The sequence below is a fragment of the Myodes glareolus genome, chromosome 23 (assembly GCF_982192425.1).
Source record: "Myodes glareolus chromosome 23, mMyoGla1.1, whole genome shotgun sequence".
In the NCBI taxonomy this organism is placed as follows: domain Eukaryota; kingdom Metazoa; phylum Chordata; class Mammalia; order Rodentia; family Cricetidae; genus Myodes; species Myodes glareolus.
Window position 1 is genome coordinate 17,343,277 of NC_142048.1, and position 18,032 is coordinate 17,361,308.

Sequence of the window (18,032 nt, forward strand, 5' to 3'; positions counted from 1 at the left end):
CAGTGGAGGTTCACACCGTGAGAGAGTTCCTCCAGGTTAAAATCTGACTAGCTCAATTCCATTCCTGACCTTCTTCTCATTAAAATTGCTGAAGCCACTCTTTCCTAACCAAATGCAAATAGTCCACACAGTCAAAAAAAAAAAAAAAAGCACTAATCTTCTCCAAAAAGGAAATAAGCAGTTCTTGCACCGACTCTATTCCAGAGTCTGTGAATGACAGTGTCTCCTCTAAGGAGCATGGCTGCCACATCTCAACATCCAGCAAACAATGGACCAAATTGCAGCAAGATCAACTTGGTCTCGACAGTGCTGAAAAAGGTAGAAGAATGGAAAAGGGTGCTAGCAAGCATTCCCGTGCCTTTCTAACCTAAAGCCACTAAATTCTAAGTTCAGTCAGTAAGAGGTCAGACTGCAAGAGCTGTTCTTTACAAATATCAGAGCAAAGAAGGAAGCAGGTAGAAAGGAAATCTCTGATCATTCTATCTGCGCTCAGTCACTCGGCCACAGATAAAATTCTCTTTCTTCCTCAGCAGTTTTTTTTCTTAGTGAGATCACCCAGATCTCCATTCTTGATAGGCAATATGATTTCTTGGGAAACCTGTCTATATGGAACGACAAAAGCCTTACGTAATCATTTTTCTTTTTGTTATGAATGAATAACTGACAAGAAGCAACTGAAGGGGAAAAGGCTTTATCTTAGCTCACAGTTTAAGATGGTATAAAGTTCATCACGGTGGGGAAGGTGTGGCAGCATCAGTGTAAGGCAGCAGGCCACATTGCATTTGGTCAGGAACCAGAAGAGAGAACAGGACAGAGGGCAAGGAAATCAAAACCTGAGGCCTCCCCCTGCTGACTCACTTCTACTAGCAAGGCTCCCTAAGGTTTCACAACCATGTAAACAGTGACAGGAGCTGAGGACCAAGTACTAAAACCCCTGGGGAAGCTTTTACATTCGAACTTGGCACACCATATTCAGTATCCTCTCTGAGTACAGTAGGAGAGGGTTTCCCAAATCATTCCCAGAACGTCACAATAGCTGCTTGTTTCCTTATTTCTGTTTTGTTTTGTTCAGTGTTAGGGACTGCAGCTAGGATCTCTGGAACACTAGGCAGCCACTCTGCCATTGAGCAGGATCCCAACACCCCACTCAACACCAACCTCTTCTGTTATGACAACATGAGTAGACCCAAGTGGACAGATAATAGGCTCATTTTCCAATTCACTGTTTTTGTTTTCCTTTTAGCAGATGTATTCACCCCTTGAGCACTTAGGGTCCTAACCATTAGCAACCAGGAGAAGAATATAAGCAAAACATTTTAATTAGTCATTAGGTATAATTGGTTCTATTCTTTGCTTCCAAATAATCCGAGACTAGTCTAAGAATATAGAGCTAATATTAGCCTGAAGAGCTTGCTAGATGTTATGTTGTATCTGACACGGTACGTCTTCAAAATTTCTGTCGATAAAGCTAGCTAATACTGCATGAAGAGAACCTATGAAGATAAACAAATAGATAAGAATGAACAGATTGCCTTTCTTAATTCATTATAAAGGAGTCTGATGAAATGTTGTGTAGAACCTGTGTATAAGGTCTCTAGTAAATCCATGATTACTAGGAGTTGAAACATCAGCAAAACAATTCACTGTCAACGACAGCCCTTACTTTATGCCTTTTTCCAACCTTCTGAGATTTCAGATACTGCCCAGGGTTTCCCCTATGGAACTCATTACTCATCCAAGACCAGGTTGAATGGAGAGGTGAGCTCTCTGCATCCCACCCTGGGCTCACACAAAGTTCAGAGTGCCAAATCAGACTCCTACCATTTCCTTCTCATTCATCTCCTTCCAAAGAATGCCCATGAGATCAGTTGTAGGTGGATTTTCAGTTGCAAATGGGGTTTAGAAAGTCATAAGCAGCAAAATATGATGGTTCATGCTCAGGATCTCGAGCTTTGGAGGTAGAAATGGGAAAATCAGAAGTTTCAAGGCCAGCCTTAGCAAGCTTGTGCTACAGGAGACACTGTCTCAAAAAGCAAACAAAACAAAAGCCGAGAGTATGAGAAAGAAGTAAGGGAAGAAGGAAAGAGTAGCTGAGTGAAACGAAAATAAAAACCTCATGGTGCAGGCCATGATCAGTGACAAAGCATGTGTTTTAGATAAGAGTCACGGTGTTTAGGAAAGGAAATGCAATCGTGCTGGCTAATCTTACATCAACTTGACACAAGCTGGAGTCATCAGAGAGGATGATAGGGAGCCTCAATCGAGAAAACGCCTTCATATGATCCCTCTCTATGGCATTTTCCTAATTAGTGATCAATGGGGGCGGGCCTCATCCCTGGACTGGTGGTCCTGGGTTTGTAAGAAAGTGAGCTGAGCAAGTCAGCAAGCATCGCCCGGCCATGGTCAGTGTATCAGCTCCTGCCTCCAGGTTCCTGCGCTGTGTGAGTCCTGCTCACATGCTTTTGATGATGAACTGCTAGCTAGAACTGTGAGGGAAACGAAACCTCCCCTCCCGATGTCACTTACCTGGTCATGGTGGTTATCACAGCAGTAGTCACCCTGTCCAAGACAGCAATCAATTATAGGTCTTTGGCATAAGTAATAAATAAGCATGCAGTTGATACACCTCACCAGCCCAAAATTTGATACTTTAATCTTAGTTTATCTGCTCTTGTACTACATATACCATGATTAGTCTGCGTCTCCTAAGACCCAAATACTTTATCCCACAAATCACACAAGCCTTCTTCCTTCTGCATTCTCTACCCCTCCTCCACACACACACACTATTATTGTGAAATAATCAGTTTTAGAGTTAAGAAACTCTTCTTTCTACTTGATCAATTCTATTTATGGTCTTATATCTCCTATTTCCCTCATTTTATTTTTCACATCAAGAATGTATATGTAAATGGATAAATATTTCATGTTTAAAATAAACATTTTAAATTTCGCAGTCTGATCCTGTATTCCTGACTTTACTGAATCATTTCTCTACTTGAAAACAGACAAACCGCTTTTTCTCTGCTGCCGCCAAGGTACTCAGTCCTTCCGAGGAAGCTAAGGTCGCATTGGGGTGAGGCCCTCACTTCATCCAGACTAGCACCCTGCCGGCAATCCACAACATGGCCTCCTTCTCTGAGCTCCCCTGCATCTACTCTGCCCTCATCCTCCACAACGACGAGGTGACGGTCATGGAGGATAAGATCAAGGCCCTCGTTAAAGCAGCTAGTGTCAATGTTGAACCTTTCTGGTCTGGCTTGTTTGCAAAGGCCCTGAACAACGTCAACACTGGGAGCCTTATCTGCAATGTAGGGACTGGTGGGCCTGATCCAGCAGCTGGAGTCGCACCAGCAGTGGAAGCAAAGAAGGAAGAATCCGAGTCCGAGGAGTCTAATGACGACATGGGCTTTGGTCTTTTTGACTAAGTATTTTGATAACATATCTAATAAAAAGGTGAACCTTAAAAAAAAAACAAGCAAACACACAAAAACCAAGATTTCCTGATCTTCCTTAAGACAGTAAAGTAATTATCTAACTCTTTTTCAGGGGGCTCATAAGTTTTCGCTTATTTCTGATGGGCATCTCATTTCTTCTTTTAAGGGTATCTCCTTTCCTTGATTGTTCCAGATGCTGTTGCTATACAATGGCACATTTAGCGAAGTGGGGTCTTATTCCTTCCGTGCAGAAACTGTAGACCGACTGGCTTTCTCTAGGAAAGCTATCCACCAGCCCACTGAGGCAGAGGTCCCGGGCATGCTGTCTGATAGGAAGTCAAGCAAACTTGGCTTTCTCGGCACTTTTCAGACAGCTTGGCCTGTCTGGATCAGCAGGCAGACAGACCTGTTTACATGCACAGAGTCCAGCGTGGACCGTGGGTCTAGAGCCACAGTCTGAGTTCACACAGCACTGGCTTAGAACCGCAGTTCACAGGTACCAGTCTGGTTCCGGGATCTACCAGGATCAGTCCCGATCCTAGTTCTGTTAAGACCACACCTGAACTCCAAGATCACTGAAGCCATAGAAACCCTCCTGGAACCTGGAACTGCCATGGTACTGAGGCACGATTGGTGTGGATTCATGAGAACCAACTGGAAGTGTGGGTGTACAAATGCTGACACGGAAGTTAGGCCAGTGAGGGCTGTTAGATAACCGTCAAATATGGGTTTGACGGTTATCTTAGGGTATACCAACACTAAGATCTACTGGGATGCGCTTAGTCTTCTAAAACTTTGGCACTACCAGTGCCAGCTTGGATGGTAGCGTCACAGACATGGTCCTAGCACACAGAAGGCCTAGATTTTGAAGTTTGCAGTGCCGACCAGGTAAGCATGAAACCCAAAATTTGTGAACTTCCTTAGCTTTGAGACATTCTTAATATCTTAATATGGGCTTAGAGCTTAGGAGTACAGTATTGACAGAGGTTTCTGTCCCACCAGGTCCCACAGTCGTTTAGTCCCAAATAAACGCACAGAGGTCTACATTAATTATAAACTGATTGGCCTATTAGCTCAGGCTTCTTATTAACTCTTATAACTTATATTAGCCCATAATTCTTGTCTGTGTTAGCCACGTGTCAGTCACATCTTGCTTGCTCTGTGTCTGGCTTCCTCTGTGTCTGGATGACGACTGCAGACTGAAACTTCCCTCTTCCCAGAATTCTCATTGCCCCACCTCTACTTCCTGCCTGGTTGCCCCACCTCTACTTCCTGCCTGGTTGCCCCACCTCTACTTCCTGCCTGGCGACTGGCCAATCAGTGTTTATTTAAAATACAAGTGACAGGGTACCGACCATTGTCCCACAGCAGTTTAGGGATTCACCTGTCACTTGAAAGGCCTGGAGCCCGTGTCACAGTAGGTACCCTTAAGACTGGGCCTGTGAGCTACTTGACAACTAGAATTATAGGGACTAGACTTGTGTAGGGTCTCGTCCTGAGACCTGAGAGTGTGCAGGCCTACCTAGAGGAGAACGTTAACCAGAGCTGGGACTACAGGATATAACTTAGAAATGGAGTCTGTAGGGACTGAGCTGCCGCTGTGGGCCAAAATATAGGCCTGAAGTGAATGGTCTATCACTGGTATAGACTGAGTTCAACAGGTAGGTCTGGAACCTGAGACTGTGACTTAGAGGTTCACCTATGGGTGCTGTCCTAGTGTCTAGGACTATAGTGGTCTACCCAAGGCTGGATATGTGTGCAGGCATGTATTCATATGTAGGGGTGGGCACACACATTCCATGGTATGCATGTGGAAGTCAGAGGTGTTCACTTTCATTTTCTATCTTGTTTGAGACAAGGTCTCTATTGTTTGGGTACATCGGACAAGCTGGCCCATGGCTTCTGAGGGTTCTCCTAGCTCAACTTCGCACCTCATCTCTAGGATTACAGGCAGGAATGACCAGCTTTTCACGAGTTCTGGGGATTTGAACTCAGCTCCTCATGTTGTGTGCAAGCACTCTAACCGGTGACCTAGCTCCCCAGCATCCACTGCTATTTGTTTGTTTGTTTGATTGATTGATTGATTCAACAGGGTTTCACTGTGTAGCCCTGGCTGTCCTGGAACTCACTCTAAAGAGGCTAGTCTCACAGAGATCCGCCGGGCTCTGCCTCTCAAGTACGAGTACTGGGATTAAAGACATGCGCCACCTCTGCCAGGTCCAGTGCTGGATTTTATTGGAGCAGGGCTAATTGTAGAGTCAGCAATAAACTCCAGCACTCACCCTACAAACACACACACACACACACACACAGAGTATCTTCATCTGTTCTCTGATGCATAGGGTTAGACCACTATAATGCATAAAGCTTCCCTTCCTACCCTTTTTAGTGCGTCTCATTTTTGTTCCTCCCTCCTGTACTATAATTACACACTCGTTGGAATTTGCTCTGCAGGAAGTACTTCCCTTGGTGGCAAGTTGTCTGCATCAACATTTATGTGAGAGACAATACGTTGGAAAGCTCTGGTCTACCACCGTGCTGGCATTCAGCTCTCAGCATCTATTCACGACGAGTTTCTGCATAGAGTATTCCTGTAGAAAACGACACGAGACTAAGTCTAATAGGTTAACAGGACTCATTTCCTCCCACAAATCATTACCCTGAACATACATCCCAACGGCATCCAATTAGCAGATCAGAACTATGACATTGGAGGAGGAAGTCATGAAGGGAGGCCGCAGAAAAGAGCCACACTGAACTCTCGTCAGTAACGTTCCCACACCCTGACAATGTCCCCCTGCTGCCTACAGTTCTAGATTTTCTCCACCAGATCGTCTTTCCCCAAACACTGATGTAATCGCACGGGGAAGAAATGAGCACAGGAGACATCTGGAGGGACTCAGAAACCCGAAGGTGAGAGACTGCTTGTTACACCCCCTCCTACGTGATGTATTCTAGACCGGAGTCTTCGAGTGTCTTCTACAGCAAAAGTGTTTCTTCTTCACAATTTGCCCTTCAACTTTTTAAAAATAACTGAATAGTTAATTAATTCTCCAGAGAGAAGGGAAATATTCCGTTTCTGGATTGATTAATGAGTAAAGACTGTACAGCGTTTCTATAACTCTAACCTCATTAAAATCAAATGAAATGCCCACTAAATGCCTATGGCTATGCAGCCTAAAGGATATCTGAAGGTTGGAGTTGAGTGTTAAGTATGTCTACAGGACAAAGAGCAACTGAACAGCCTCCATCCTGATTTCAAAACTGGACTGTCGCGGAATTAAAAGGAGATGGGCAAATAATAACCCTTAATTTTGTGAGACAATGCAAGCATCTTTAAGTGATAGTTCACAGTAAAAAAAATTATAAAAAACTATATGGTAGGTTTTTTTAATGGTACTTCCTTAATTTCACATGATGAATTAAAATTTCTACAATAGGAAAATTACATACTGATGCCCATCTAGACAAATAATTCATAAAATCAGTATGTTAACTAAAATTTTGGGCAACACAAGACTGACTATCTATAATGTCAAGATGATGACCCATAGACTATTTCAAAATAGTGTTGAAAACATTACACGTATCACAGACTAGTAAAATGATTGCTGATTGATTATGTTTTCCCCTTGTTACAAGAAGGTATCAAACAACCTCAGCTCCAGGACAGCTTCATGGTATTGGAACTGATGAGTAAAACAGTGGCAGGAAGCCCTTCATGATGGCTTTAATTCCAGCACTCAGGAGCCAGAGATGGGTGGCTCTCCATGAGTTCAAGGCCAGCCTGATCTATACAGTGAGTTTCAGGTCAGTGAGGGTTCCATAGTAAGACCCTGTCTCATGACAACAGCAGCAAGGTGTAAACCAGGCAAGTGTCGCACACAAATCAAAACAGGAGTAGAGGAAGAAAGTGACAGATTATACCAGAACAAGGAACTTCACAAATAGGTTATACGTGAACATGCTACGGGACTTTTGTCAACGGGGTGATTGTCTCAAAATCTTATAGTAGTATAAGCTTACTACTATCTACCTCCCTAAACAAGGGACAAAATCTTCTTTCTGGACACCATTGTCATGTAAATGCTTAAACATGATGGTTTGGATATAAAAATGTCTCTCAAAGGCTTGTGGGTTGAAATTGTTGAGTTCGCAGCTGATGGACTTCTGAGAACTGATAGAATCCTGAGAGCTCCCTTGTCTAGATGGGTTTACCCATTGGTGATTTTGTAGCTGGATGGACTATTGGGAAGCAGTACAGGGCTGGAAGCAGCCGGTCACGTGAGACTCGCTTTTGAAGAACGTATCTTGTGCCTACACCCCTCTGCGCTGTTGTGTGTGACAGAACAGACCACCAACGAGGGAAGCAGCCCTCTGTCATGATATGCCCAGGGTCAGAAACATCGAGCCAGCTGACCTCTGACCAAAACCTCTAAAACTGTGATCCAAAGTAAGTCCCTCCTCCCAAGAGTTGTTTTCCTCCGAGTGTTGTCATAGCAATGAAAAGTGCCTGGTCCAAGCAGGCTCTCATCTATAATGTTGGAATTACACACGCATCCAAAATTGAAATCGCCAAAGATCTGTGACAGGTGATTAGACCCTGCCGTTTTATTTAGGGATAAGAGTCTCCCTCCTAAAGAGAGAAGTTCTTGTATAAAAAAAGTTATAGCCAGGCTTGGTGATGCATGCTTGTAATCCTAGCACCTAGAAGGTAGAGGCAGGAGGCTCAAGAATTCAATGTTGCCCTTAACTACACAGTGAGTTTCAGGCCAGCCTTGGCTACGTGTAACCTAATCTCCACAAGGATTAAAAATAAAATAAAGACTACATGAATAGGGGACCAGAGAGATGGCTCAGCAGTATGGGATACTTGCTGCTCTCACAGAGAGCTCACAGCTGTCTGCAACCCAGTTTCAGAAGATCTGACATCTTTTTCTGGCTTCCAAGGACATCAGGCACGAATGTGTTACACATACATACACACATACAGACAATACACTCAGACACTCATGCACATAAATAAAAGGAAATAAATAATTTGTAAAAAAAATGCTTATATAACAAAATCCAGAATAATTAAATAACTCACTAAACTTACATCATGACTGTATTTGTTCATTTCAAATAGTGAAGTATCAAAGCAGTTCCACCTTGTTCAAAATTTCTTGGAAGAAAATAAAAACCAATTTGGCCTAGCACCTCTATGGGTCATCTTAGTTAAAGGAACTGGGTGGAACCAAGTAGAAGCTGTAGTGGGTTATACCAAAAGCAACTCCACAGATCAGGAAGTGAGGAAGGAAATGAATTACCACCCTCACTAGTGAGAACAGAGTAAACAAAAGAGGAGAAAACCTCTCAAAGTAGGAGCCTGAGTTCTCATTGCAAGAATAACAAAGGCAGGTGTGTCAGATGGAAACTTTTTAAAATATATTTATATATCATTTATTTTTATAAATAAATATATATTATATAATATAATTTTTTTAGAGGAAAGGAGCCAGGAATCACGGCTAAAATAAAGCACAATTTAAAACAAGAGAAGGTGATTTCTTTACAATGTTGGCGCAAGCCAAACAGCGTAGTTACAAGGCTGGACTGACTGATGTGAAAACTCATTAAATATATTGTCTGTTAGAGTGCACCGAGAGGTCCTCCTGAGTTAACACGGCGCAAAAATATCCGGTCATTTTGTCTACTCCCAAAATGCCTCTTAAGAATTCAAGGTCGAGTTTAAATGCACACTTTGCCGACGCAAGGGCAAGCAAGATCTTGGGCACCAGCCTGGAAGGCAGAGTGTGTTCAGAAGCCCCGCTGTCACGCTTAAAGCAGCCCATTTTTTCAGAGGTGGCCAGCTGAGTCGGCATTTGTCACGCGGAGAGCGGAAACAGAGCGAGATCCGCAGAAGGAACAGTGAAATCACAAAACCGGGCCATGTGGCAATCACCAGGCCCTGCTGTGAAGCAATGGCAGCACCTGGGCACCGTGAGTCATTACGAAGGAGGGGTGTTGACAAGGGATGAGGGCCACAAAAACAGGGGCAGGCAAGGGCAGGTTTGCAAACGGTGACCAAAGCCAAGACCGGGCCATCCATATTACGAAGGGTTTCAGAAAAGAACGCCTTGGAAAATGCACACTTGTGTGTCTACACTGTGCTCATGAGCACACGCAACCCCACATAGAGCCTGACACTCTCACTGCCGGCACCTCTGACACACAGAAGGGACTGAGAAGCAAAGGGCACCTTTTAAACAGCTACACTCCATAACCACAATGTCAGTGAAATTATCTCTATTTCAGTAAGCACCGTTTTCCCTTTTTGGATGTTTTCCTGGGTTTCCTCAAATATTGGTTTAAAAAAAAAATTGAGTCTGACTCAGTGTTTCTCAAGAATTAGAACAGGATCATGAAGTTCCAGACTTGCGTTTCTAAGACTAACTGTACTGACAATGAGCGAACGCTCCTCTGCTCCTTCATCCGTTCACGGGTGTCTAGTAAGCAGCATCAGCCAAGACTGCAGTCCTCCACGTCCAGAAGAGACGTGCTAGGTAAGGTTCCTGCTGCTCTCTCAAAATTGGCGCTCTGGCAGACAAGCTAGATAGTCATTAGATGAACTTGTGATCTTCTAACTAAAAATGAAGGACTCCGAGGCGAAGCTACCAAGCGCTATGAAATCACAGCAGACGGCTTGAGCTGGTTCACAGACAGATACGCACACTGCAGCGTGTGTGGGGAGGGACATCCTGTAGGAACGTAGGAGTGGCTTCTCTCCTTCCACCTTTCAGTCCCAGGGATAAAATCCAGGATGCCAGGCTCAGCAGGAGGCACCTTTACCCATTGAGCCACCTCACCGGGCCTTCTTCTAATCCTGATATTCAAAACTTAAAACGTGTGTCGCAAGCGTCAAGGTACAAAGAGAAATGAACCCGAACGCTACTATTTTTTTCTTTATACCGTAGCAAATAAAAATAACTCTTTCCTCTCTGCTTCCGGCTTTTTGTCTGCAGGTGAAATTTTCTTTCAACCTCATTGAGATTCTAGATGTCACTGCAAACCCATGGTCCTTCTGAATTGCTGGTGAGCTGTTGCACACAGCAAGCGATCAGACAATGTTCTGATTTTTATTGCCATCCCGAAGGACCCAGACTACCAACCCTATATTCTGCTACTTCCTTCAGGAGACAGAGAAACAAACCTATATAAAAAGACAAACAAGTATAATCTCGCAGAAGAAAAAAAAGGCTTTAGGCAAGACATTCTGGAGATATTAAAGTTTCTCTTATAAGGAAGGGAATCTCAGATTTTGATATAAATTGCATAAGAATCACAGCTGATGTACCCAATCCTTTAACCCCCCATGTTTTCTAAAAGAAGAAAAACATTTTTCAAAGCAAAATGAAGGAGGGCTTCTGATTTATAAAAGGCCTATTCTTGGATATTTCTCCTAAGAGTGTGGCTTTAGGAAAGGAAGGTAAAATGAGAAATGGAGAAGACCATGCTAGGAACAGGAAACCTGTGCAATAGCCCTGTGTTAGAGAATCATAGCACACAGGAGCTGAGGAGTGGGGATGGAGCATTCCAGGAAATGAGATAAGAGGTTCCTTAAAGCAATGGGGAGTGGCTGGACCTAGTGGCTCACACTTTTAATCCCAGTACTCAGGAGGCAGAGGCAGACGGATCTCTACAAGTACCGAACCAACCTGGGCTACAAAGGAAGACTGTCTCAAAATACAAAAAGGGGCGGTGCGTTTCGAAGGGTGATAGTATTCAAGTGACAACAGATGTGCATCTTTCAAGGATCACATTTTCTACATCTTGCAAAAGGGAAAGAAGATGGATGTAGAGGGAGGAAGGCTAGGAGCTATAGTATCAGCTTGAGAGGGAGCCAATCATAGCGTGGACTATGTTACTGGCAATAGAGATGGATGAAATCAAGAGGACTTGATCATAAATTGCATTATAGCCAACAGACGATGGAACTGTCATGGGTAAGTTACAAGTTTTCCATTTCCTTATATAAATGGATGGATTATAATGTCATTTCCAAGCAAGAAAAAGCCCTATTACCAAAGCCTCGTTAAGGTGGTTTGGGTGGGGGTACCCACGTGCACACACTGTTTGAGACGGTGTTTATTTCTCCCCCCAAGTGAGGAATATGAGATAAGGATATTAAATTGCCTGGGTTAGTGTCCTGAAAGTTATTTTTTACCATTAAAAAAAATCATCAGTGTCAAAGAACAGAAACCGAGTTGGAGGACATCGGTGGAGGGTGAGGAGAAGATGCAAGTGTAGGTAAAAAATCCTTAAGAAATGGGCAGGAAGAGAAAGAGGACGGCAGAATGGATACTGGAGGGAAGAATGGAACCCGCCTAGCATCTCTAATATGTTTAACGGATGAGACGCAAGCATGCGTCAGTGCTGCACAGAGGGACCCACCGGCGAACAGATGGGGGAAGCCACCCAAAGATGAAAGAATACATGACTAGAACCATCTTTCTGCAAGAAGCAGAGGGCGGGATGCCCATCAGGCGCAGATGAACAGGAAAGAAAGGAAAAGTTAAGCCTGTTCTCTTCCTGCGCTGGCTTTTATTTTCCCTTTTTTTTTAAAGGTAGATAATATAATCAGGGTAGAATCAAAGGACATCAAAAGCCGAACTGAAGTGTCCGATTATGCACCTGTCCTGCTGCAAGCATTTTTCAATAGCCCCGCTTCTACCTGGGAATAACAGAAAAGTAAGGAGGACAGCCAGGATTGGTACATATATTGATGAAAATGACCAAAGACCCAATATAGAATTCTTTGGAGTCTTAGAAAACGCTGTGTTGAAGCCATAGAGCACAGAATCGAAGCTTGAAATGGGAGACAATAAAAGATGGGCGGGCTAGTGAGCAGAATGAGGGCGGAGTTGTTCATAGTCAGGGCTCAATGACATACGAAAGCGCAGATAACTGACTAAGAAGGCTAGACAGATAGAAACTGTGATCAGGTTTGGGGACGGAGGAGCAGAGATGTTGCGAATCTTTTCTGCCCCCAGGATATGACTCAGACAGTAGAGAGCCGAGGTGGCACAAAGGAGAAAGTCATTGGAGAAAGAAATCAACAAAATGGGGGCCAGGGAATGGTATGGCCATGCATTACAACATGATTACTAGGAACCCAGGTGAAAGGGTTACTATCAGACGAGCTTCAAGCTCATTCATAAGTGAGGGAGGAGTAATGGAGCAACAACAATGGACAACAATAGAAGTTATTAGGAAGTGAAACACTCCTCAGCAACACTGGAGCTTACCCAGAAACAACAGCGAGGAGCCCCAACCCTGTCTCCCTCAGAAGCATATAAGGTAAGAGAAAGTTAGCAACTTTATTTTCTTCTCCAAAACCCCAAGGAGCAGGCTCTCCAGTGACAACCTCAAGATCTTAGTTTAACCCCTCCGCACTGGCAGCCCTGTCTTTCTAAGGCTCTCCTTTGTCTCCATCCAAACCTTTGGAGATGGAATACCTGTTCTTCCGGTGGGAGTCTCACGTAGCCCAGCTGGCCTTGAATTCACTATGGAGCTAAGGATGACCTTGAACTTCTGACCCTCTTGCTTCTAACTCTCAAGAGCTGAGATAACAGAAGTGTGCCCCCCCCTTTGGGTTTTGTGCAGCACTGAGGATCAAATCCAGGGCTTCGTGCATGCTAGACAAGCACACTATCAGCCGAGACCCATCTCAACCCTTTGGTATTTATTTTCAATGAAAAGAGGTTACAAATCTGTAGAAAACCACAGTGGTGACCCCAGAAATTCTGATCTCTTCTCTTACAAATACTAATGAAGTCATTGAGCTGAGTTGAATTCAATCAGATAGTATTACATTTAAGAGAGTTATAACGAAACACAGCCTTTTCCAAAGATGCAGAAAATAAAGTTCGATCATATATTTATATATAATATGTATATATTTTTATATTTCATTGGTACACACACACACACACATACACACACACACACACACACACACACACACACACACACACACACCCCTCATAAAACTGAAGGGGAGTTGACCAGCTATTTGCCACTAGAAATTAGTGCATTTTCTAACACAGAGCTTTATGTGTGTTAGACAAGCACTTTATTGAATTACCCCTCAGCCTGAATCAAACATTTCTTTAAAAAGGTAAACACTGAATGTAGGACCTCAGCATGCTAGGTCTGTACTCTACCATCAAACTAGCCCCCAGCTCACAACCACTCTTGAATGTTTTTTTTTTGAAAGATTGCATTTTTTGTTTAACTAGTTGAATTCCAAATATCACGAAAGTAGCTCTCGTGCACCCCAAAGATAGTCTCAGAAGCTCTTTTGGATAACAGCCCCCTTGTTTGCAAAGTCTAGATATGAGTTTAACTTTTAGAGTTTGATTTATTGGCCCTGTTTTGTTTTTATGACAAGGCCTCACTATATAAACCTAATGATACAGAACAGACTGGCTGCCTGACAGTAATCCCCCTGCCTCTGACTCATGACTGGCGAGATTACAAGAGCATGCAATGAGGCCTTTTAAAGTATGTCCTTGAGAAACGTTCATCAGGAGCTTAAATTCATAATCCATTTGGTTGGCATATTTGGATCTTCAGCTCAGTATGTCTATAATAGCATATTTTCACACCACCACATCTCCACAGTTACAAGGTCTTAATCATAATGAGTCACGGTGAAGTCTTCTCTGGTAAGTGGGATTAACATTCCCACGTGAACTCAGACACTAAATTATCAACAGCTTCTCAAGGCCTTTGGTTTTCACTGTGTGTGATTCCTGCGAAGCTTTCATAAAAGTTTAAGAGCATTAAAATAAATGTAGTCTCAAAATATTAATGCTTTTAGAGATAGTCTTCCTATCTGTTTTCAGTGTTTTCACTGAAAACTTCCTAGTGTTTTCAGCATTCTTCAAAAGAAGGGGGAAAAGGAAAGAAAATGTAAAAATTAAAAGAGCACTATGAACTTCTTTTGATGTAAATATTAAGAAAAGCGATGGACTTAATGGATTAAGTGTTACTGCATTATACTGAAAATCAAGGAACTCTCAACATTTCTTTTTACTATGTGACATTTGTGGCTCATCAGTATGCCTGCTATAACAATCTGGGCTGCCATCAAACCAATATTAGTTGATGAAAAGTGAAAAACCGAAACAACCATAATATTCTCCTTAGAAGATGAGTGTGTTTGGATTCTATGTTTGTTGTTATGAGGTTCGTGGAAGAAAATACAAGAATAGATTCATGAGAATTTGGGATTACTAAAAGAATGCCCCTGTGCGGAACACTGAAGAATATATTAATAGAAAGGTAAGGAGGGAGGGAGGCAGAATCAGCCACAGCAATGCTGCCTTCAAAGAGACACTAAAACTAGAAAGTTTCCAAAGAAGAGAGGGCCCTGAGAAAGAATTTATAAAAGAGATGTAGATTATTTACAGTTTTTAAATGGACTTGAGGCAGTGAAAAAGTGAGAAGAAATAGGCACCGTATTTATCAGAAAGAGTCATCAAAATAATTTCCTCCAAAGCAGTACCTTGGCAACTATGAGAGGAGGAATGGCTTGAAATGAGAACAGTCAGAGAAGGTGTCAGGAAAATCAAAATGCAGGGTCCTAGCTAGACCTGCAGTGGAGGAGGAAATGGAATGTCACAGGGTGTAAGTTGCAGACAGAAATCAGAATTTGAGATAAGATGGAAAGGTTCATGCTGTGAGGTGAAAATGAAAAAGAGAGGGAGTTTGTAGGAAGCTATAAGTCATAACCCTATCATCCAATCCCAGAGAAACCCAGCTCCCAGGAGGCAGAAGTAGAGTGCAAAGCACTTATGTGTAGAAGGGCAGTAAGAGGTAGCAATAGGCAGATGTCTTCGTCATGGTTACTATTGCTGTTCTAACTAAAGCAACTTGGGAAGGAAAGGGTTTATTTGGCTTATCCTTTTGCATACTGTTCATCTCCGAAGGAAGTAAGGACAGAAACTCAAACAGGGTAGGAACCTGGAGCCAGGAGCCCAGTGCAGGAGCCATGGAGGGGTGCTGCTTACTGGCTTGCTCATCATGTCTTGTTCAGCCTGCTTTCTTACAGAACCAAGGACTGCAGGCTCAATTGCTGTGGGAAAGTTCTCTTGTATACTGTAAAGATTTGTTACTTGTATTGGTTTAATAAAACACTGATTGGCCAGTAGGCAGACAGGAAGCATAGGCGGGGTGACCAGACTAGGAGAATTCTGGGAAGAGGAAAGGTAGAAATGCAGTCTCAAGCCAGGTGCAGAAGAAGTAAGATGAGGATGCCTTAATAAGAAACGGTGCCAAGTCACATGACTAAACACAGATAAGAATTATGTGTTAATTTAAGTTGTAAGAGATAGTTAGCAATAAGCCTGAGCAATAGGCCAAGTGGTTTATAATTACTATAAAGCTCTGTGTGCCTACTTGGGACTGAACGGCTTCATGACCAGGTGGGATAGAAACTTCCATCTATACTCAATTGTCATTTAAGAAGATGCCCTACAGCTAGATCTTCTAAAGGCATTTTCTCAAGAGGGTCTCCTCCTTTCAGACGACTCTAGCAAGTATCAAGTTGACACAAAACTAGCCAGGATAGGTAGTGAGCTCAAAATGTACTCCAAACTAACTTTTAAAACTGTAGACTACAAGCTGAGTCTGATGGAGAACACCTTTAATCCCAGTACTTGGGAGACGGAGGCTGGTGGATCTCTGTGAGTTTGAGGCCAGCCTGGTCCACAAAGTCAGCTCTAGGGGAGTGAGGGCTGTTTCACAGAGAAACCCTATCTTAAGAAATCAAATAAATAAATAAATGGATGATAGATAGATAGATAGATAGATAGATAGATAGATAGATAGATAGATAGATAGAAGGACGAAACAATAAAAAACTATAAGCTGAAAAGACGGAATGTGAAATGATTAACATCTTAGTTTGCTAATGCTGTGCTAACAGAATAACGCAGAGAATGCTTTCATAGACAAGAAGTTGCTACTGATAGCCACACAAGTCTGTGATTAAAGGTCGATTCCTCCTAGCACTGTGAGGGAAGAACCTCCCTTCCTAACTGCAGACGTATGTCTTCTCCCTGTGCTGCTTCACCTACCGTTCTCCGTCTATGTGAGCCTGTGCCCGGATCTGCTTTCTTTCTAAGAGCACTCATTATACTAGATTAGCTTAGAAGATGACCTTATGCAAAAGACTCTATTTCTAAATTCTGATGAACCAGAGGTTAGGACTTCTATGTGTAAATTGTAGAAGGATACACGTTAAAAGATTACCTTAATGGCCATAAACCTAGGAAGGAAGAAAGAAGGTACATGCCCTTAGTTGGCATTTGTAAGGAAAATGGGTGTCACTAAATGTAAGAAGGGCCATTGGGGAAAATGAGAAGATGGTGTACCTAGATAACACGTGATGAACAACTTCTCAGTCCTTCAAGTTGTTAAACATTCTTCAAGCAAGTTTCCCACCAGACTTTCAGACTGTAGTAAGTAACACTGATTGCCAAATGAATGGGATCTAGCTTCACCTAGGGGACAAAGTCCTGTGCATGTCTTTGAGAGATTTTCTAGATTAGGTTAATTGAGGTGGCATAACCCACCCTAACTATGGATAGTTCCATTACATGGGCAAGGAGAGAGGGAGCTAAGAACTTGCGCTTGTCTCTCTACTTCCTGCCTGGGGACACAATGTGCCCAGCCATCCCAAGCTCATGTCTTCCCTGCCATATTGGACTTTACCCAAGAATGTGAGCCAAAGTAAACTTTCTTTACTTGAGCTGTTCCTGTTAGGTATTTGTTAGAGTAATGTGAAGATTAGCTAAGATATAGGCTAAGGTTGCGGCTTGCTGATGCCTAGCAAATCTCCAAGCAAATGCTTTCCACTGCCAAATAAATCTCATGTTTCTATGGAATGAAATTGAGTTCCTGAAAGAAGAAAGGTACTCCCCCGCTCTTCCCACCCTTCCTCCAGCCAAATCTGTCACTTTGGCCACTTGTGCTTCTGTATTTAATGACTTTTTTCATGACAGCCCTCACTGTTTCCTTCTGAGTCCCTCTCTCCATTAAGACTCATGCATGGGGTCTGGGGAAATGCCATGGTGATGAAGCTTTGCCATGCAAGTATGAGAATGTAAGTTCAGAAGCTTAGAACCCATGTAGAGCTGGACAGAATAGTTCACTGATCCCAGAAGTCCTGTGGTGAGAGGGGAGGTAGAGACCAAAGAGTCCTCGGGGGCTGCCATTCCCATTTGCAACCAACAAAAGACCCTGTCTCAAGCAAGGTAGAAAGAAGATTGCCATCTGAGGCTCTGGCTGACACCTCTGGCATATGCGTGCACACTGGGGCAAATATGCTCTGAAACCAATGAACATGCACACTTACATGTAACACACACACACACACACACACACACACACACGAGCCATTGAGGAATGGGATCCTTTATCAAAGGCTCAAACCAGGCCCCTGTAGTCCCTTCCTCCCTTTCTTCAGATTATTTTGTAAATTCATGCAAATAGCGAGCTATTTATGCAAATAAACTTCTCACCAATCTACCTATGAGTTCAGAC

General features: G+C 43.0%; 1 protein-coding gene across 1 annotated transcript; it reads left to right on the top strand.

The window, feature by feature from the left end:
* The first annotated feature begins 3,017 nt into the window (after nt 1–3,017).
* LOC125414034 (large ribosomal subunit protein P1-like) lies at nt 3,018–3,428 on the top strand. Its single transcript, XM_087900976.1, has 2 exons — nt 3,018–3,191; nt 3,273–3,428. The coding sequence occupies exons 1-2, from the start codon at nt 3,126–3,128 to the stop codon at nt 3,426–3,428; spliced, it is 222 nt and encodes a 73-aa protein (XP_087757102.1). The 5' UTR covers nt 3,018–3,125.
* The last annotated feature ends 14,604 nt before the right edge of the window (nt 3,429–18,032 follow it).